The sequence below is a fragment of the Babylonia areolata genome, chromosome 7 (assembly GCF_041734735.1).
Source record: "Babylonia areolata isolate BAREFJ2019XMU chromosome 7, ASM4173473v1, whole genome shotgun sequence".
NCBI lineage: Eukaryota > Metazoa > Mollusca > Gastropoda > Neogastropoda > Buccinidae > Babylonia > Babylonia areolata.
Window position 1 is genome coordinate 55055235 of NC_134882.1, and position 22678 is coordinate 55077912.

At 37.9% G+C, this 22678-nt stretch overlaps 2 protein-coding genes across 2 annotated transcripts; one reads left to right on the forward strand and one right to left on the reverse strand.

The window, feature by feature from the left end:
• Positions 1–239: 239 nt before the first annotated feature.
• Positions 240–18216, reverse strand: LOC143284123 (acid ceramidase-like). The gene is made up of 13 exons (XM_076590778.1): positions 18080–18216; positions 17051–17094; positions 15770–15854; positions 13919–14008; positions 13455–13533; positions 12486–12560; positions 11255–11300; positions 9912–10056; positions 8738–8792; positions 5439–5605; positions 4835–5008; positions 2793–2849; positions 240–2050 (listed from the first exon to the last, which is right to left on the reverse strand). Exons 1-13 carry the CDS (start codon positions 18134–18136, stop codon positions 1961–1963), a joined length of 1164 nt encoding a protein of 387 aa, XP_076446893.1. The 5' UTR covers positions 18137–18216; the 3' UTR covers positions 240–1960.
• A 1150-nt stretch (positions 18217–19366) lies between these two features.
• Positions 19367–21765, forward strand: LOC143284326 (small ribosomal subunit protein bS21m-like). The gene is made up of 2 exons (XM_076591034.1): positions 19367–19485; positions 20619–21765. The coding sequence occupies exons 1-2, from the start codon at positions 19400–19402 to the stop codon at positions 20794–20796; spliced, it is 264 nt and encodes an 87-aa protein (XP_076447149.1). The 5' UTR covers positions 19367–19399; the 3' UTR covers positions 20797–21765.
• The last annotated feature ends 913 nt before the right edge of the window (positions 21766–22678 follow it).

Genomic DNA, 22678 nt, shown 5'->3' on the forward strand with positions numbered 1-22678 from the left:
AATTTGTGTGTGTGAGTGTGTCTTCATGAATATGTGTGTGAGCACATGTCTGTGTGCGTGTGAGTGTCTGAGTGTTGTTTGCACATGTGTGTGTGTGTGTGTGTGTGTGTGTGTGTGTGTGTGTGTGTAAATCTGGAAGAACATAATGAAAACGAAGCAAAAACCAATACGCATATTTCTGATCACATACAAGCAACACACAATTTCTAAAACACACAAAACAATAGTAACACTCCAAATGCAAAGTTTTGATAACGATTTTATTCATGCATAATTATTACCCTCAGATAAATACAAAATAATCAGTCAATATGCACCACAAACATCATCTGTCAGTGCACAAAACACATACCCAGCAAGCACAAATACATTCCCTGCACACATGCACATGATAACTATTTGTCAGGTTTTTCCATACAGGCATTTTTCAATTATGTCTTGAAGGTAATTCTACAATCTTTGATTAACATATCATGATCAGTTAATTAGGATTTGTCATATAAATTTTGAACAAAATATGCAGCATGTAAAATGCTGGAAAGGAGGAGGATACATTTACTACATTAAGACAGCAACAACAAACGGTTTCTAAATAAAGCTCCAACCCAGTTCTCAGCAAATGATAACTTCTCTATCAAACAAAGTTGTGCTCCATTGAAAGACTGTGGTGGAATGAACTGCTTACATATAAATACAAGACACAAACATACAACCCTAAAGTTGGTGACAATAGAGACAATCCCACATAGTACTCATGGAGCACAATCTGTAGTTAGTCTATGTGTGTTTGTACTCTCTCTCTCTGTCTCTGTTTCTCTCTCTCTATATATATACATATATACATATATTGTAGTAAGCTATCAAATCACCCTGAAGCTAACAAAGTGTAATCCAGTATAGCCCTGGACTACAGACTGTGATACACATGAATTCTCCTTATACATGTAATAAAGCAAGCACGGTTTAACCTGATCGTTAAACAAGGTATTCCAGCACTGTCATGAAATAAGAACAGAATGGCTACAGATTAAAAAAGAAATACAAGGCATTTCTATCCCTCAATGCAACATGAGCACAGGAACACGTGGAGAAAATTAAAAAAAGAGGAACAAGGAGTATGCCAGGACACTAGACGTTCATTAACTGTATTAGTTTCACTTTCTAGGAGGCACCAAAGCATGTGGAAAGTACCATAAACAATACATTACATCTACTTGAAAAACAAACCCCCCAAAACCACATCAGAAATGTGTGTGAAGTTTCATCAACTGTAACAAGAAACTGCACTATATTCTCCTTTCACAGAAAATAATAATACATGTATATCAAATCTAAGCATGGGTTTTGATGAATGTGGTCATGTGTCATACAATCCTTGCAATGAATGATAGAAGGCTTTACAGGATATGTAGAAGACAGCTGCCCGCTTAATGTCATTGACTTAATTAAGGCTTTAGACAGTGTTCCTCACACTTGACTACATCAAAAACTGAAAGTGCAGACATGGTATTCTGGAAACTGGTTCTGATAGGACAGCGATCACAAAAGCCTGTCTTCTGACTGAAACTAATTACAATTCATTCTTTTTTCTTTTCTTTTTTTCTTTTTTTTTATTTTTTTACAAGGCAACAATGCAATTCTTGAGAAACATGTAACAAATTATGTGAAATTCAATCTGACTATTCAAGGCGTGGAACTTACAAGACCAAACAATGAAACATCAAGCTGCAATGCAGTGTACCACCTGACACACAAAAGTTTGGATATTGCACCGAAACAAACATCTTTGGAAAAAAGTATCAAACAGCAATTTCAATTTTTTTTTTAAAAAGAAAAAGAAAGAAACACACACGATGCATATTGGAAAAGACATCAGCACACAAGCATAACAGAACAGATGACTGATCTGAGTGGCATCACACAGACTGAAGAAGGCAGACATTTTGTTGTTAAGTCTGCATCACCAGGGGAAACAAGGATCCTTGCAGTAGCGGATGTAAGTCTCAAATTTCCCTGTCTTGACCTCCATCAAAGCAGTGTAAGCCGTCAGCTGTAAGAAAAAACCAAAGAAGTAATAAATGAATAAAAAACTAAAAAGCTGTAGAAAAAGGTTTCATACAAAAAATCTCTCTACCAGCCTTGTATTGTTCAGAGATGTATATCTAAGCTATATTGTATTCTGTTGTGAAAACCATGTAAGACTGTCAAAGACAGGCAGACAGGCAGAGATAAAGAGAGTCGGAAAGAAAGAGATCAAGTGCAAGTGCCTGTCAAGCAAGATGTGGAGAGAAGGGATGCCATGTACGGTTGTATTACCTGAGTGTTCACAATGCATCTCTTGCTAAGGATATGAGGTAAGCAAATTTTAAAAATCAAAGTCCACATCAACAAAATCTATGACAAAGACTACTATCCCATGCACCCCTTCATGAACTTATCTTAATGGAACGTATCACGTGTTTGTGTATGCTAAGGTAACAAATATGTTTGTTTTGCCACTTTCATACACCCTCTTTGAGTTTATTTTACATACTTCACAAAACAAGTTAAGGACCACTTCATAAAAGCAGGTAAGTTTTCAGAAAATGTTGGAACAGAACTGTGATTATGAGTGAAGCTCATTACACTGGCAGCATACACTGTTGTTTGCCAGAAATTCAACATCATTTCACCATGCCTCTAAGAAGAAAACTATACAAATTTTCCAAGTGGTCCTTAACTTTTTCTGAACCATGTAGAATAAATTCTTGTCTTGTCTTCTAACAACAGTTACAGCTGTCAGAGAGGCTCACCTTATTCAGAACGGGCTCTGTTGACAGGACATTAAAGATCCCAGCAAAACCCACATCCTGTAGAGATAAAAAAAAACAAAAAAAACAGAACATAAAACAGTATGAAAACAAATAGAACAGAACAGGGTGGAACAAAATATAAATGAATTAATTGTTTGCGGTCATACCTTTTACTAAAAGAACCCCAACCCTATTGATCACAAGCTTCATGACATGATGACAATCGATGTATGCATACTGAATTCATGGACATTAGACTGGGAGCATGTTCTCCAAAAGGGGACAGTTAAGTTCTAATACTTTGTTTAGTCCGAGCTTAAACATAATTGTTGACAAGGACACTGAACTTATTCTGGCTTGAAGAATTTGTACATGGTACATACACATGAGTGCACACACAAACACACATGCATAGTCTCACACACACACACACACACACACACACACATTCACTCCCTCTCTCTCACACACACACACACACACATGCTATTGTGGGTTTACTCCTTTTCGCTCAACAGCAAGAACTGTAATGGTTTGATTCCTATTTCTTTTACACTGCTAACCTGTCACAGAGGCTGATGAAACAGTTTCAGTTGCTCAAGGAGGCATCACTGCATTCAGATAAATCCATATTTGCTACACCACATCTGCTAGAAAGGTGCCTAATTAGCTGCATAACCCAATGCGCTTGTCAGGCCTTGAGTGCCTGCATATATGTTTGTGTGCCGGTAAGAGTGGTTTTCTTCAACAGAATTTTGCCAAAGGATAGCACTTATGTTGCCATGGGTTCATTTTCAGTTCTTTCTGAAGTGAATGACTAGATGATCAGTTTGACTTACCAGTCAAACTTTGGAGAAAGTGCCAGACCAGGACTGAAACCCAAACCCTCACAGACACTACACTGACAGGTACGTATCTTAACCCTTTCGCTGCCAGGAAAATAAGATTTAAGTGAAATCTATTTGCCAGGGTTTTTTCCACAAAAAACGGGTATAAATTTTCCAAAAATTCTGTGCTCTTTGTTATTGGAGAAAGACCCATAAAAGTATATATTTTCTGAAAGGTAAATGAATAAAGAATACAAAACACATGCTGTTTTCCCATTTTATATATTTTTAGTGACATGCTGTTGTTTTGAAATCAGTGTTTTGTTTTTTGTCACATTTTCAACTTGTTCATTACAAACATTAGTCAGGTAATTTGCACAAAAACATCGTATTTTCTGGACAAATGGATATCTGCAAATACAAAATCATACTAGAACAACCACAATATATATATATATTTTTTAAGAGATAGATACACAATACATTGTGACTTCTCCAAGTGATAAGATGGATGTAAGGCCACGCCCCCTCAGTCTCCACCCCCCTCCTCCTCACCCCTCTCACACGGTCACTTGATTCAGTTCTCATCAGACCGCGTTGGCTGCGTGCCAAGAATATCGCTCTGCTGCTAATTCGGTCATCTGTCGTCTGCTAACATGTGTACAGCCGGCATCACTCACTGACAGTCGCATCTTGGCCACTCTCTTCATAATTCATTTATTTTCTATCAGATCGTCCTATAAATGTTCATCTCTATCTTCTCCTTCGAATTTACGCTTCAATTCTTTCTGAGCATCAGCTAAAGAAAGAAATCATGTTGATTTAGTTCGTCACGATCGCATGTCCTGAGCACGGCGTCAGTCCGACATTTTGTTGAGCGAGCGAGGAGAGAAGTCAGGCAAACACTTGGACAGTGACCCAACCAAAACGTTCAAATAAAGGACTGCTTCATGACGTAGATGGGGTTTCTAGCTATGAATAGAATCTAGAGAGATTCCCCAGGCTAAAGCTACCACTATTTTTGCCAAGGAAGTGAATGCAAACCAGGGAAAAGTCAGAATATTTCGATGACGAGTTATCTCGTCATGCAGGCAGCGAAGCATACATGCTTGCCATGACGAGTTATCTCGTCATGCAGGCAGCCTAGGGGTTAACCATTCTGCCACCTTCCTCCCTTGCAGCTGCAGCATATGACAGAGAGACAGACAGACAAACCTGCTGCGTCATGTTGGTCATGCACTGGTTGGCCGGGGTGCGGCGGTCGTCCAGGAAGAGGGGTTTCTGCCAGTGGTCATAGTTGGTCTCCAGGATGTACCAGGGGTGCTCTCTGATTTTGCTCATCTCCCACACGTCCACTGCTTTGTCTCGGGCACGGGTGATCACTGAGGCCTGTATGTGTGTACACAAGTGTTTGCAGTTATAACAGCCTCTTTTTTTGTGTGTAATGACTATATTTCCCAGAATAAGGTTAAAAAAAAAAGTTGAAGAACCAATATGCCCCTCTTTTGTGTGTGTAATGACTATATTTCCCAGAATAAGGTTAAAAAAAAAAAGTTAAAGAACCAATAGCCTTTTACAGCCATCAGAGCCATAAATTCACGTTCATTGTGTCTATTGCTTGGCATGGGAAGGCACACACATACACACTCTCTCTCTCTCGCTCAAACGCACACACCAGTCAACACACACAAACATACACTCACCCCCACCCCCCTAAAACACACACACAATACAACCCTCAACACAACACACACACACACAACCCTCATCCCCACCCCTACCCACACAACCCCAAACACACTCTCACCCACACCCATACCTGCCCTGTCTGGATACCGCCCAGAATGAAGTAGGCCGGAGCCAGCATGGTGGTGTTGGCCAGCATCCCCTTGGCCTGGTCGTAGCTGGTGGCGTTCTCCATCACTGACCGCGTCAGGAACCCCATCCACCGCTCCTTGCGGTCCCCGGCCAGCCACTTCAGGATGCCTGGTGTTCACCGGCGCCAGTCCATGAGTATCAGTATGTAGTTACGTCACTCCATAAGTCCGTTAACTAAGTATCGGTATGTAGTTACATCACTCCATAAGTCCGTTAACTAAGTATCGGTATGTAGTTACCTCACTCCATGAGTCCGTTAACTAAGTATCGGTATGTAGTTACCTCACTCCATAAGTCCGTTAACTAAGTATTGGTATGTAGTTACGTCACTCCATGAGTCCGTTATGTAGCAGTATGTAGTTACATCACTCCGTAAGTCCATAGGTATCAGTATGTAATTACACCACTCTGTAAGTCCATTAAGTATCAGTATGTGGTTACGTCACTCCATAAGTCCATAGGTATCAGTATGTGGTTACGCCACTCCATCAGTATAAAATGTAGTTATGTCACTCCATAAGTCCATAGGTATCAGTATGTGGTTACGTCACTCCATAAGTCCATAGGTATCAGTATGTGGTTACGTCACTCCACAAGTCCGTAAGTATCAGTATGTGGATACGTCACTCTGCAAGTCCATAAGTAACAGTATGTAGTTACATCACTTCATAAGTATAAATATGTAGTTATGTCACTCCATAAGTCCACAACTAACATGTAACTCTGCAAGTCCATAAGTAACAGTATGTAGTTACATCACTTCATAAGTATAAATATGTAGTTATGTCACTCCATAAGTCCACAACTAACATGTAGTTACGTCACTCCATAACTATTATGTCACTCCATAAGTATCACTCCGTAAGTCCATAAGTATCAGAATGTAGTTACCTCACTCCATAAGTATCAGTATGTGGTTACGCCACTCCATAAGTCCATTAGTATCAGTATGTGGTTACGTCACTCCATAAGTCCAATAGTATCAGTGTGTGGTTACGCCACTCCATAAGTCCAATAGTATCAGTGTGTGGTTATGTCACTCCATAAGTCCAATAGTATCAGTGTGTGGTTATGTCACTCCATAAGTCCAATAGTATCAGTGTGTGGTTATGTCACTCCATAAGTCCAATAGTATCAGTGTGTGGTTACGTCACTCCATAAGTCCATTAGTATCAGTGTGTGGTTACGTCACTCCATAAGTCCATTAGTATCAGTGTGTGGTTATGTCACTCCATAAGTCCATTAGTATCAGTATGTGGTTATGTCACTCCATAAGTCCATTAGTATCAGTGTGTGGTTATGTCACTCCATAAGTCCATTAGTATCAGTATGTGGTTACGTCACTCCATAAGTCCATTAGTATCAGTGTGTAGTTACGTCACTCCATAAGTCCGTAAGTATCAGTATGTGGTTACGTCACTCCGTAAGTCCGTAAGTATCAGTGTATGGTTACGTCACTCCATAAGTCCGTAAGTATCAGTATGTGGATATGTCACTCCATAAGTCCGTAAGTATCAGTATGTGGTTATGTCACTCCATAAGTCCGTAAGTATCAGTATGTGGTTATGTCACTCCATAAGTCCATAAGTAACAGTATGTGGTTATGTCACTCCATAAGTATCAGTATGTGGTTATGTCACTCCATAAGTCCATTAGTATCAGTGTGTGGTTATGTCACTCCATAAGTCCATTAGTATCAGTATGTGGTTATGTCACTCTGTAAGTCCATAAGTAACAGTATGTGGATATGTCACTCTGTAAGTCCATAAGTAACAGTATGCAGTTACGTCACTCCATAAGTATCAGTATGCAGTTACATCACTCCATAAGTCCAAAAGTATCAGTATATGGTTACGTTACTCCATAAGTCCAAATGTATCAGCATGTGGTTACATCACTCCATAAATCCGTTAGTATCAGTGTGTGGTAACGTCACTCCATAAGTATCAGTATGTAGTCAAATCACTCCATAAGTCCATATGTATCAGTATGTGGTTACATCACTCCATAAGTCCATATGTATCAGTATGTGGTTACATCACTCCATAAGTCCATATGTATCAGTATGTGGTTACATCACTCCATAAGTCCATATGTATCAGTATGTGGTTACATCACTCCATAAGTCCATATGTATCAGTATGTGGTTACATCACTCCATAAGTCCATATGTATCAGTATGTGGTTACATCACTCCATAAGTCCATAACTATATCAGTATGTAGTTACATCACTCCATAAGTCCATAACTATATCAGTATGTAGTTACGTCACTCCATAAGTATCAATATGTAGTTACCGCACTTCATAAATACAAGTGTTTAATCACATCAGTTCTTAAGTATAAGTATATAATATTTCAATTCTGATGCAAAAGATTTTTTTTTTTATCTCTCCAAGCAACTAAAACAGTTATGTGTATATAATATGCACTTCATTATGTTTTCTTTTTGTTTATGTATTATCACACGTTTGTGAACAGAAATAAAATCAAGACTCCTTTCGGAAACTAATCTTTTTTTTTCCCAGGTTTTACATCTTTTCTCCTTTTTTTTTTTAAGAATTAGGAAATGCTGACAATGTTAAATAGGTTGTTAATCATATAACTTTTTCAGTAATCTAACAAAACTTTAATAGAAAAAGAATACACACACACAAAAACAGACAGATTCACACACACACACACACACACACACACACACATACACACACACACACATACACACAAATTAAAAAAAAGAAGAACAACAAATCCCATGCATTCAGACTCCCAGTGCTCTTCCAAACCGTATGTCAGCAAAGAAACGTCTCACCTATGAGCACACAGACATCTGTTATCTTTTCAGTGGATGTACATGTGGGTTTTTTATGATGTGCAATTATTCAAATTTAAGTACCTATTATTAATTCTTTTTTTGTTATTATTGTTGATATCATTCTTTACTTTTTGCTTAGCTTTTCTTTTCTCTACTCTCAGTTGTATTTTCTTTTCTCCTACTCATATTACAAAACAGAAATATATACTCTTTGAAGTTAATTGTCATCGGAGTGTACTGCAAGTACTCAATGAGTCCCATGTGGTGTAATTTTTCCAACAGTGAGACTGTGCATAAAGTGTGCAAAATGGAACTTTCAATGAATATTTCAATGAGAGAAAATATAACCTTTATGTTCAATGCCATGGACAAACAACAACAACAAAAAAATGAGATGAGAAGAAATGCCTGAAGACCTCCTTACCAATGTAACCTCCATCAATGTTGAATCTCTCATTCATGCTCAAGGAGAACACATACTGCAACAAACCACAAACACAACATTAATGAAATACGCAACACCTACAATGAGGGTGCATCACAACATTTTTTTCTTCTAATCAAGCAGTACACTGACAAAGAAAATTGGAATTTCTGTCTATACCAAGGCGCTCACAGCAAAACCAAATATGACAAAGGATGTAAAATATCAAACAAAAAACAAGCAGCAGTAACTCATGCTGAGAAAAAAGTGAAAAATGCTGCTGAATGCTTTCCTTCAGCTTTTGCACACTGGTAAACAAACAAGGTATCATGAAAAAATAGAAATAACTTCCTCTTTGCAGCAATGCTTTTCCTGTCATAATATTCTGTATGACATTGATGACCATGCACCAATCTATTGCAATCAAGAAGGTGCAAAGAAGACCTATATAGTTTCTGCAAGAATTTCTTCACATGACATACAATGACAAATTAACATACTGAAATTTGTGGTCTCTTATCTGGTAAATTCATGGAAACAAATGAACATGTTGCTGTGTGTCTTAGGATCAGCTCTTTTCTACATCTCAATATAGTTCCAAAAGAATTGCTGATGTAAAACAATTTTTTTGTGCAAATATTAACACAAGAAAGTAAGGTTTCAGAAACAAATATGAATGAATGAATGATACAGATAATTATGTAGCACCTATCCACGGCTGAAGACTGAGCTACATGTGCTTTACAAACACAGGGTGATCTGCACAAAAGGCTGCCTACCTGGGCAGAGCCAACTGACGGCTGCCACCATCAGTTCTCACCATTCATTTCCTGTGTCATTCAATTATATTTCAGGCATGCACACATACACACTCAGACATGTAACATTTTACCTGTATGTTATGTGTTTCTTTATTTACCCCGCCAACATATGGAGTGAACTGTCATCTCAGCTAAAACAAGCATAGTCTATCAATACAATCAACAATCAGCTGGTCAATTCCCCAAAGTTCTTGATCATTATAAGAAGTACTGATGAGTAACAACTTTGGAAATTTGGGCATGAATCCTTGACCAATCATACCACGCTGTTTTGTGAAATAAAGAATTAAGGGACAGTTAAAAAGCTTTACAGCTTGTTTCTCCATATTCTACAACCACCATCACTAGCTTACTGGTTTAAGGCCTGTCAAGATGCCGATGTAACCAGCAAAGTTGACAGACTTGAAGACGGTTTTCCCACCGCGCTGAAAGTCCAAGTTGACGACCAGAGGGCGCAGGGCTTCCGTCACCTCCCATGTTTTGTTGCGCACATCCCAGCTGCAAAATACACTCTTTAATTATAGGGGTATGTCACTGATCTGTTCTGCTATGTTTCTGTTGACTATTTATGCAAAAAAGGATAATATACATACATTCCCTGTGTGTGTGTATGTGTGTGAGTGTGAGTGTGTGTGTGTGTGTGTGTGTGTGTGTGTGTATGTGTAAGTGCATGCATGCCTGTATGTCTGTCTTTGTGTGGGTGGGGAAAGGAAGGGTGGGGGATGGAGGGGGCAGGGGGGTTTTTTTTTTGGGGGGGGGGGGGGCGGGACATGCCTGTGTGTGTGCGTGCATGCATGCTTGTTGTTTTAAAAAATACCTATGACCTGGCACTTTGTTGACAAATGTCAGATGAATAAGTCTGTTTTTGTATTCTCCACGTGGATGACAAAGACATTAAAAAATGACCACCATATTCTGACACCAGTTTGGATGGCGCCTTGCAGTCATCAAACAGTCGCAAAACTTTTATGTCACCCCCAAATACTCTGTAAACCTTGAAAGCTGAACCCTGGTAAAATATAATCACTGTGGCATAAAATGTACAATTACTATTTTTTGTGCACTGACAGGTGGTGTGATTCATCCGGAGGAAATATCATGCAGTCTGATGAGGGAAAAGTCTAAGTAAAAACTGACAACTTACACTCCAGCCTGTAAGCTGAAATTTATCTTGGTGAAGTGAAAAAAACACAGAAATCATACTTACCAGCAGCAGTCGAGGGGTTAACTCAGCTTCACTGACACCACAATTAGAGTACAATACAGGTCACACAAGTCATGCTTGTTTAAGTGTGTGGCAGAAAATATTTATACCCACAGTAAAATGTCTGGAACAAACACCCTCAGAAAATTATTAAAAAAAACAAAAAAAAACACAAAACATATATAAGTATAACATCTGACTTACGGAAATGTGGATTATCTCTTGATTTCTAAAGCAGTAACAGTGCTGACAATTCTGCAGCAAATAAATATGTTTGTACTGACTGAGAAACAGTAGTAAACATAAAGTGGCAAAGACATATTTGGGATCTATGCAATTATTATCTGTCTGTATGGCACAAAGTGCAATCATTATCAGTCTGTATCGTAAAAAATTATTTCAGAAGAGAAAAAAAAAATGAAAAGGAAAAGTCAGCTTGTATGAAAAGCGCTGTGACATAAGATACGCAATCAAACTGCCAAAATAACTTACCCAATAAAGAGACCAAAGTCCAGATTACGAGCATGAATGAAGTTCCCTGAAAATGACAAAAAACTGGTTAAGGTTAGGAGCTATTTTGCATTCAGGTGCGTCATCAAATGTGTGTGAGTGTGATTCTGGGTGAAAGTGTGCATCTATGTATATATTGATGGGTCACAAAGACAACACACACACACACACACACACACACACAAATAAAATAAAACAACAACAAAGCAACAGACAGCATTATGCATTTTCAAGTTACCACATATGTACAAAAGAACATTCATGACCAAACACATGCCACCCCCCCTCCCCCCCACACATATATAATGGATGCATAAGATCAAAATATATGTACAAGACTGAAATATTGTACAGCCTGAGTGTCTGTTTCTGGACTAGCGGCTTGCGAGGCGTGTGCTTGCCCTGGCTCCCAGAGTCCATGTGACAATACATCGTGGTCACAATCTATCTTAAAAAAAGAAAAAAAGAAATGTATCCATTTTTGACAACACAAACACAGTTTGCACAAGTACACACATAAGAAGGGAAAAGAGGAGAATAAAAAATATAACAATTAAAGCAAATGAAAATTTAAATAATAAAATCCACAGAGATATAAAAAAAAAAAAAAAAGCATACTGTGAACAAACAAATGATTTTAATGAGTGATGAAATTTGAGAGAAAACTAACCCATTCCACGCAAACATATCAACTGTATATATTTCAACACGCACATACACATTGTTTTACTTACTCTGCTTTAGTTGTGTCATAACTACTCTTAATTGTTCTGCTGGAGCTAAGTCACATTCTATCTTACTCTGCTTCTACTTCAGTTAAATCACAATCCCTCTCTCTCTCTCTCTTACTCTTTCTGCTTAAGTCATAACAATCTCTCCAAGTTTACCCTGCTTTAGTTTACATCAATCTCTCTTACTTAATCTGCTTTAATTAAGTCACATTAAGTCACAATATCTCTTAGTTTACCCAGGTTTAGTTTACCACAGTCTCTCTTTCTCACTCTGCTTTAATTAAGTCACATTAAGTCACAATATCTCTTAGTTTACCCAGGTTTAGTTTACCACAATCTCTCTTTCTTACTCTGTTTTAATTAACTTTTTATTAAGTGACATTAAGTCACAATATCTCTTAGTTTATCCAGGCTTAGTTTACCACAATCTCTCTTTCTTACTCTGCTTTAATTAAGTCACATTAAGTCACAATATCTCTTACCTTTGGGGTCCTCAGCCACAATAGACGTGCACACGGTGAAAAACTCATAGAAGATATTGAACAGCACCACTTCTCCTGTGCACAGAAAAAAGTGGCACAGAAATGATCAATGCACGTGTCAGTTGCCTCATTCAATCATGAAACTATCAACTTTATTCTTTGTGCACACAGTAAACACAGAGCTGAAACTACATGCTTGTCTGCTGCCTTGTCTTCAATCACAAGACTTCCAGTTTTACTGACCAAAAGACATATTTCCTTCTTTTTTTTCCAGTCTTCATGTGTTTTTTTGTTGTTGTTTTTTTAAGGGGGCAGGGGGTGGAGTGGGGATGTTTGTTTTTCTTAACATTCATGATGGTTTGTTTTCACTGTCCTGAGCTTTCTATGTATAAATATTCGTTTATCTAAATCAGTTGTGTACACACAATACTCCTTTTCATAATCACAAGATTGCCGCAACATGTTTCAAAAGTCTGTTGCCATGCACTGATGTTTTTTAATTTTTTTAATTTATTTTAACTTAGCAATGCAAGCTGGTCAGAAAATACAGTTACAAAAGAATTTTAAAAAGTAACGAGAACACACACACACGCACACACACACACTCACACAAACACACACCAACACTGACACGCACCACTGTGAGTGAGGCACACACACACACACACACACAGAAAGACACCTGCACACACTAAGACAATGAGTGACACACACATATGAACATAGTCACACACCACACAGTCACAAATACGTACACACACACACACAAACAAACATAGTCACACACACAGTCACAAACACACACACACACACACACACGAACATAGTCACACACACAGTCACAAACACACACACACACACACACACACACACACACACACACACACACACACACGTGCACATGCACACACATTCCATAGTCGAACAATATAAGACAAATTACTGATAAAATAGATTAATTCAACATACCCAAATTCAGGCCAGAATATTTGGACATTCCTCGGAGCTCACCAGCAAATGGATATGGCAGAGTATCATCCAGCCCACCCTGCCATGGCCCCCAAAAAATTAAAACTACAATAAAATAAACACTGCCTTAATTAATATATAAAACCCTCAAAATCACGACCCACACACCAATGTGTATCATGCAAGCAGCAATTAGTAAAAACAGTATTGCGAAGTACAATTAAAGTATCTCGCTCATTTTCATAAATTCATCAAACATTTCCAGGAATAAAATGTAACGCTTAAAGACCAAAAACAGAACACAGAAGATATCTTTTGGGGGAAACTAATCCAAAGAAAACATAGACAAAGCCTTCATGACACACTTGTGGTTCCAGTTCATAAACCCAAAAGTTTAAACACAGGGTTGAGGGTGGAGGAAAGACACACATATACACACAACAGAGAGAGACAAAATAACTCACCAGGTCATCATCAACAAAATTGATGACTGCTTTGGCAAAACTGCCCCAGTCAAGGACAAACTCTTTGAACTTGTCCAGCAGGTTTCTGATCTAAAACAAGTGATGAAACAGAAAAAAATAAAATAAAATAATAAAAACCGTCTGCAGATGAGACACACCTCAAGACTGGATTATTGCCTATTCACAAGTACAGAAACTTTCTGTTTGACTTATGCAAAATTAAGAAAGTGTGTGAATTTGAATATAATCGCAACACAAACACACACACACATGTGTGAATTTAAATATTATTACAACACACACACACACACACACACACACACACACACACACAATCTCCTCCCATCTCTAACCCACAAACCCCTCCACCCTCCCCCTCAGAATCCTCCTCTCCTCTTCTCTCTCTGCCTACACCCCCCTTCCACCTACCCCCATTCACTGCGAAAGCTCCCATCCAAATGCGAACAAATTATTAAGATGCACTCCAAATCAAATACCCAAATTATGTCATGGGTGCACAGTCAGTCACATCAACACACCCGACCCCCTACCCACACAGAAGCGCACAATAACTCATCCACACAATTAATTCACTGTTCCCTAGTAATAAATAAGCATGATAAAAGAACTGTAAAGAGTGTAACTGACTAACTCACTAACTGTAAGGAACTGACCTGACAAACTGCTTAACAGACATTCATCAAGTGTGCGAAAGCACTTAATGATGACAAAGAAGATAGTGAAGATGAAGTATGTGTATACAATACAAGAATTATAAGGTTCAATTTTAAGAATACAATTTAGTCTTTTCTTTTGCCCCCCCCCCCCCCCCCCCCCCCAAATATAACTGCTGATTTCAAAAATGTATATCATATAACTGATCAATTTGAAAATTCTGCCCGGTTTGAATTTGCTCTCCACAATTCCAGACAACGAAATGAGTTGTCCTTAGTAGTAACCACTCATTAATAATACATGCAAAAAAAAAAAAAAAAAAAACACCCATAAAACAAAGCATGTATTGTGTAATAACAAGAAAATTGTGTACTGTAAGTAATCTTACAAGTCATGTCTAAACTGTGAATTCCTTTTCATACAAAAAATTCAGGTGTGGGGGTAAAAAGAATTTAAACAAGAGAGGCAAGGCCTTCAAGACTCACTTTGCGATACACTTTTTAAAAAAATCCAAGCTTCTTATGTATTGAGTATAATTTCAAAATGTAATGTTTAAGATGAGAAAGATCAGTTTAAAGTGAATTAAGTCCCCTAGCATTAATTACAGAGTAATTTCCCTTTTTTACTATCTGCACCAAAACGTTTGCAAAATAAATAAAACTTCCATGCTTAGCAAAAGAAGTTCCTGTTAGAACAAAAAATGATAATAATGACTGCTCTTGTTGTTGGGTCAGAATATCAGATCAAAGTGCCAAGTTTAGAGAATACAAAAAATATAAATATAACAGTAAATCAAATGCAGTTTGCATATAATTAGGCTTCATTTTTTTATTTTTTTGTGCCCATCCCAGAGGTGCAAGATTGTTTTAAACAAGATGACTGGAAAGAACTGAATTTTTCCTATTTTTATGCCTAATTTGGTGTCAACTGACAAAGTATTTGCAGAGAAAATGTCAATGTTAAAGTTTACCATGGACACACAGACACACGTACACACACACACACACACACACAGACAACCGAATACCGGGTTAAAACATAGACTCACTTTGTTTACACAAGTGAGTCAAAAATAAAGTAAAACTTCACATGCTCATTCAATTCAAGTGATAAATTTTACTAAGGCATTTCACAAAGTCTCAGTCACACTGTCTGTCATTATAGTATCAATATCACCTGTTCTTTTCGATTCTGGGCCACTTCTTTCCATCGTTCTTCAGGAGGCAGGTCAAGGTTGATGGTAAACCATGGTACCTTGGTTCTGGTGACAAAATATTTACGAGAAGAATGGTGCTGATCAAATGCACAAGAACATGCACACACACACAAACACACTCATCATGTAAAATACAGAGTGATAGAGACACAAGCACACACGCACACATGCATATAATACATTCTAATGTATACATTTAGGTATGTTGCAACTGCAATAAGATATGAAAAAGAAGTGATTTTGTGAAGTCATTTCAAGTTTAAGAATTCATCTAAATGTTTTGCTGACTTTTGCAATTTCATGAATATCTGAATATTTTCTTATCTTTATTAAATTACTAATTTCCCATACCGTAGACTCTGACTTTCACACACACACACACACACACACACACAGAGTATGTACCCATCCATGCATATGCATGCACTCACACAAATAAAAACACTCCTACACATGTCAACATTCAGACATTATATATATATGTGTGTGTGTGTGTGTGTGTGTGTGTGTGTGTGTGAAATGAAAACAAATCAATCTCAAACTTTAAAAAAAACTTGTACACCTATACCCAAATTAGACAGCTGATTATGGTAACTAGGTTAGTCACTAAGTGTTAATGATAAAAACTATACACTCTCAGAAAGTCAGTTATCTTTAACTGGTGACAACAGTAACAAAGGTTACGGTTCAGTACAAGGATACAGGGACATATCCTAATTTTCCACATGACCATAATTATGCATACCATGCATGATAACAGATGATTCAGTATAAATCTATAACTGACCCAAATCAATGAACTTTTGACATTCCATAATGACTAATATGCATAAGAACACTGACTGAAATTTCACCAAAGTGGTTCTGGAAGCACACACACACACAATGTGCACACACACACACACACACACACACACACACACACACACACTGACACAGAGTTGTTTCACTCTAAATCATAATGTAATACTAATAGTATCTTATCCCCATGTTTTTCTTTTTACATAATAATTGATGTGTGCATGGTGATCAGTGAAGGGTGTGTCAGTTTTTTTTGGTTTTTTTGTTTTGTTTTTTTCTCTTTGATATTTGCTGACGAGTATTTTAAATGAGCCGAAAGAGAATTTTCTGTTTTGATTGAAACAGACAATAAATTAAAATTTGAATTGAACTCAATTGAGAGAGAGAGAGAGAGAGAGAGAGAGAGAGAGAGAGAGAGAGAGAGAGAGAGAGAAACTTACTCAGGATTGGGTGGATAGGCATTTTTCACACATGTGACAGGAGACTGGAAAAAGAACCATGGTGTCATTTCACAAAATCAACAATATGATAAATATACTTCCATTTTTATTAAACAAAAAAAAACAATAATAATGGTAGCTCTCTCTCTTTCTCTCTCTTTCTCTCTCTCTCTCGGTCTTTCTCACGCACAACAAGAACAACAATGGGTACTAAACACAATCAAACACCCACATACAAACCCAACAAGACTATGCACACACTAAAAGGAGATCCAGAGACACAAGAGAATGTAGTTGTACCAGCTGAATCTTGAAGCAAATTAGGAAGGTAATTGGAAAAAGGAAGTCTAAATCATGCACACTCAGTGAGTCACAAGCGTCAATTCCATTGTTCTGAGTAAGTGATACTTGACATAATTGTCAATCCTTACGTTAAATGTCCATGAATTTATTGTAGAAACCAGATTATGATTATCAAGAAAATATGAAAAAGAAAACATTGATAGAAAGTCCTTTGCTGTAAACTGACATGACACATTTTCTGTTCAGAGTAATTTTCCACAGTCCATAATTTGTGTGTGCCTGAATCAGTGAATGTAATGATTGAGAGAGAATGTGTGTGATTGTATGACTCTGTGTGTGTGTGTGTGTGTGTGTGTGTGTGTTTGCATGTGAAGTGTATTGTCATGACTGAGCCACTATTCCACTTATCTGATAACATAAAATTAATCATAATACAAGTCATTCCACAATTTTGTTTTGTGTGTGAATGACTCAATGAGTACTTGGTCATCTATATTATATATTTTGTTGTTGACTAAGCATATATTACATGGGATCAATGAGTGAATGATTTATTTTTTTTTATTTTATTTTTTATTGTTCTACATGTATTGTTTTGATGTGGAGTGATTCAGCAATATAATGTAACATCCCAGTGCACAAATTGTTTTTATCTGTAAACATCTCCATATAAAAAATATTCTGTTTAAATTGTTTAAAAGAAATGTTTCGTTCTTCGATACCTACCTGGGCAAATGTTGTTGCCAAACAGGCGAATAACAAAAACGTGATTTCTTTCAGCATGATGCCTCTGTGTCGGGTTCGAAACGCAACACACAACTCAAACCAGACGACAAATTGTCATTATCACATGATAACTTGTCTGAAAAAAGGGAGATAATGCTAAAGATAAGCGAAGAAGACAGGTTCCATTTACCCGTTCAGGTTAAATTCATTCTAACTACGATTCGGATGAACCAATACTGGGCGATGGGGCCTGATGGTCAAACTTGTTCACAAAGATCCTGAGATACAATACAGGGACCAACAGAAACATCACTGTTTTTCCTGCATATTCACGTATGGCCATCATTCACGAATCATCTAAAATCTCTTCACACACACACACACACACACACACACACACACACACACACACACACACACACGCACGCACACACATACTGCACGGTGTGCATGCCTGGGAACGTGCGAGCCGCCGACGGTGTGTATGCCATGTATGCAGTTGTGTGTGTGTGTGTGTGTGTGTGTGTGTGTGGACGTGTGTGGACGTTTGTATTTGTGTACGTATAGTATGCGTGTGTGGCCGCGTGGCCAGAATTAAGATGTGCAAAGCGGTTTGGTCGACTGAAATGGAGCGCATGATAATTCAATAATCTGTATTATTTGTATTTATTTAGCGCCATCCAATAAGTGTATCTTTTCATTTTATTTAATTTTGTTAATTATGATTTAAATGTTGGACACGTGCTGCTGCCAAGAAGCAAATATCTGTACCTATAAGTATAGAAAATAAAGTCTGCGAATCCGTGTACGTGTGTTCGTGTATTGTATTGGACACAGGTGCACTCTTATAAACAGTTGTTTTCTTTTCCTATCGATATAAGGCAAAAGGCTCAGTGATAAAACATAAAAGCCGTGACATTGATATCGCACACACACATACGCTCACACACACACACACACACACACACACACACACACACACACACACAAGCGCATCAGGGTCTTTGGAAGGCAGCATGCTGCTTTGTAAACGGTTTCAGGAAGACAGGCTCAAATGCGTATCCCAGCTTGGAACAACGTTCATGAACGCAGGAACACAAATAGTTCACAAATCATGCTATTTTACATGCCTTTCATTTCCACTTGGCACGAATCGTATCTGCTAAATCAAAGCATAAGAAAACATTCCAATTGTCATATAGCCTTATAATGATTTTTTTTTTTTTAAATACGAAAACAAAGTTTTCTCCCTCTTCTAACTAAAAACCCAATAAATGACCCCGGAAGTTAACATTATTTCCTGACCTTCATGCATGCAACATGTCGCAAAATCACCTTCGGTTTCTTGCCCGCACAGTTCTCGTGCGCAACAATGACATAGAACCTGCTTACAGGGTACTGGACAGGCAAGTTGTTTTTATTAATCGTTAGTACATTCTAATCCGCTGACTTTTTCTCCGTTCTGTGCATAAGATTTTAGTCTTAGTACCCAAAACTCATCACTCCAAATAGGGTCTTGTCTCTTCTTTCCACTTAATTTTTATTCCATTCTATTTTGATACAAACATTACGGGGTCTCTGGTACCACCATGAGCTTTGGCTGTCTGAAATCGTCGTGTTCATTTGTTTTATTGCATTTAGCTATATTTAGGTAGATTTTTTTTTTCTGTGGTTGGATTACAAGGCTTAACCAGCCAGTCATTCTTTTGTTCTTTTCTTAAACTTGAAGCAGATGATTTTTTTGATTTTTTTTTTATTGTGTATCGTATTTGAACCAATCTTACACATGTTGTATAGCCATATATTTTTTTCTCCAGATTGTCTTTAGTCTATTCCTCCCAATACCTCTCCAGTGTGTGCCTTTTATAATTATATAATATGGGAGGAAAGTGGCAGAATGGTTGATACACTCATCTCCCTTTACAGAGACTGAGAGAGTCCTTGAGGGCCTTGTTTCAAATAGCACTCTTGCCCTTTCTCTTAAGTTTGACTGGTTAAAATGAAACTGAGCAGCTAGTCATTTGGATGAGACGATAAACTGGGGTCCTGCGTGCAGCACACACTTGGCTCACTGAAAAAGAACCCATGGCAACAAGAGTGTTGTCCTCTGGCAAATTTCTGTAGAAGAAATTTTATCCAATCTGATACTGTGACAGGTACATATATGCATTCACAAGGCCTGACTCAGTGTGTGAGTTCTGCTGCTGGCCTGGCATCAGCCTAGCAGATGTGGTGTAGCGTATTTTTATAAATGGATTTGTCTGAACACGGGACGCCTCCTTGAGAAATTGAAAGTGAAACTATAGTAATTACCGGTATGTGGTATATTGTCGTTTATCTCATTTGAAAATATTGCTGCCCCAACAGCTTGAACAGAACAAGGATTTAAAACACTTGTGACAGTGGAAGTTTTAAAAAATCATGATTTATCATTTATGATAGTGATGGCTCAGTATGAAATGTATTTCAGATATACTGTTATTATCAGATATACTGATATTACTGTTTTCATTGAATCAGATTGATGCTTTACTTCCAGGATTTTGCGGAGTGAGAAATTCTTGTCTGATGTAAAACGGAAGGAGCGCTATGAGAAGCCCTTCCAGCAGAGGAGGCGGGCCAGCTACGAGCGCTGCAAACGAGTCTACAGTGCAGACATGGCAAGGAAGGTGGAGTTTGTGATGAGGAAGAACAGAACCAACCCTTTTCCACGCTGATGCAAGCAATGTGTAGGAAGAGAATGCGACCATGTCAGGATGTGCGGAGAGAAAGAGAAAAAAAAATTGGAGTAGAATTGGACTCGTGTGCATGTGTCACTGTATGAACTTAATGAAGTTGTTTCCCTCAGTCACAGAACCAGTACCTCTTAATGGCTTAAATAGATGGAATATGACAGCACACCTCTGTTAGTGTAAAAGATATATATATATATATATATATATATATAGACACACACATACATATATATACACAAGTGGACTCACAGAGAGTGGTAGAAATTGCTTTTGGCTTGCTTCTGAACTGTTGGCCTCAAGGCCTGACTAACTGCGTTGGGTTACGCTGCTGGTCAGGCATCTGCTTGACAGATGTGGTGTAGCGTATATGGATTTGTCCTAATGCAGTGATGCCTCCTTGAGCTACTGATACTGATACTGTTGGCCTGCAATAAAGTAAAAGAAAATTAATGTTCTGTTCATTACTGTACCCAACAATAGATTAAGAATTGATAACCTTGGTGTCCTTGATATTCCTTTCATTTTACTCCTTTGGTTACTGTCTTCAGCATCTTCATGGATTAGCTATTTAGAATTAAAGGCTGAGAAAGAAAGTTTTTCTTTTCATCAGTGTGACACTAAAATGAGAACAGGATGCAAAGAAGTCTAGTTGAAAGAAACTGATAACTATGGCAGAAGTTATAATCACGTCAGTTGGAAGTTGTCAAGTCTGAGACGTCATTGATGCTGTTTTAGGCTATATATGCCATCTTCAAGACAACACACAATACATGATGTATACTTATAGTTGTAGATAAATTTCGATAAAAATGTAGATAAAGTTTGGTTGTCCATGATCAACACAAGTGAAAGATAGCCTGCAGTATTTGAGTGGATGAATGATTGAATGTATGCATTTTTTGTGGGATTGCATTTTTGTGAAATTATATGTTTATTGTTTCACCAGTTTGATTTCTGCTTCTGAGTCTTGGATTTCTCACAACCCTGTTTGTGATTTCATTCCGTTTTGTTGGTGTTTGTGTCCATCTGTATGTTCGGCTGTGTCATTGCAACTTCTTTCACCTGTCTCAATCTCTCAGATGCACACACTCGCAGGCACACATACACACGCTCACACTGCCCACATGACTGCATTTAAACATGTTCAGGAAAACAATACTTAATAAGTACACTGTACGTACACATGCACTTAAAAGGATATGCATAGAACACATGAACATACCTGCATACATGCTCACATCCACACTAACGTGTAGAACACTAGCACATGGATACTCACACTGTCATCACATTGCATTGCCTTGCATACAACAAGCAAGGGTGCACACACACATTCACTTGCACATGCACACACACACATGCACACCTCACACACACAGTGCCACCTGTATCTTCCACTTTTCATTATATTTTTGTGACTTTGTCAGCCCAGCAGATTTTACTGTAGTACAGTCTGTAAGGTCACATAAACTGTGCAAAAAGAACAATAGCATATGAACTATTGAAGGAATATTTCACAAACTGAGAAAATGTAAATAAGCTATAAACAAGAAGAAAAAAAGCCCAGTTGACAGATTTGTAAACAGTGAATAAACAGAATAAGCGAGAGAGAGAGAAAAAAAAAATGTGGATTCATTTGTATGGCTTGATTATCTTGTGCACATGTGCATAAAATATAGAGAGAAAAAAAGTGCTGCATTTAATGTCATTTGCTCCAAAGATTTTTATTTTTTATTTTTGTGACCAAGCGCGCTATGCTTGCTCCAACACTATTCACGCACAAGCCAGAGCAGACGACGTTTTTCCTCCTACCCCCTGCACAGAATATGTGACGTCACTCCGCTTACATCATTTTGTCCGGGCC

Coding starts and splice junctions, on each gene's coding strand:
- LOC143284123 (XM_076590778.1), bottom strand. CDS start 18,136: ATGCTGAAAGAAATCACGTTTTTGTTATTCGCCTGTTTGGCAACAACA. Junction 17,095..18,079: donor TGGCAACAACATTTGCCCAG/GTAGGTATCGAA, acceptor TTCTTTTTCCAG/TCTCCTGTCACATGTGTGAA. Junction 5,606..8,737: donor CATTGATGGAGGTTACATTG/GTAAGGAGGTCT, acceptor GGTGAACACCAG/GCATCCTGAAGTGGCTGGCC.
- LOC143284326 (XM_076591034.1), top strand. CDS start 19,400: ATGTCGCAAAATCACCTTCGGTTTCTTGCCCGCACAGTTCTCGTGCGC. Junction 19,486..20,618: donor GCTTACAGGGTACTGGACAG/GCAAGTTGTTTT, acceptor CTTTACTTCCAG/GATTTTGCGGAGTGAGAAAT.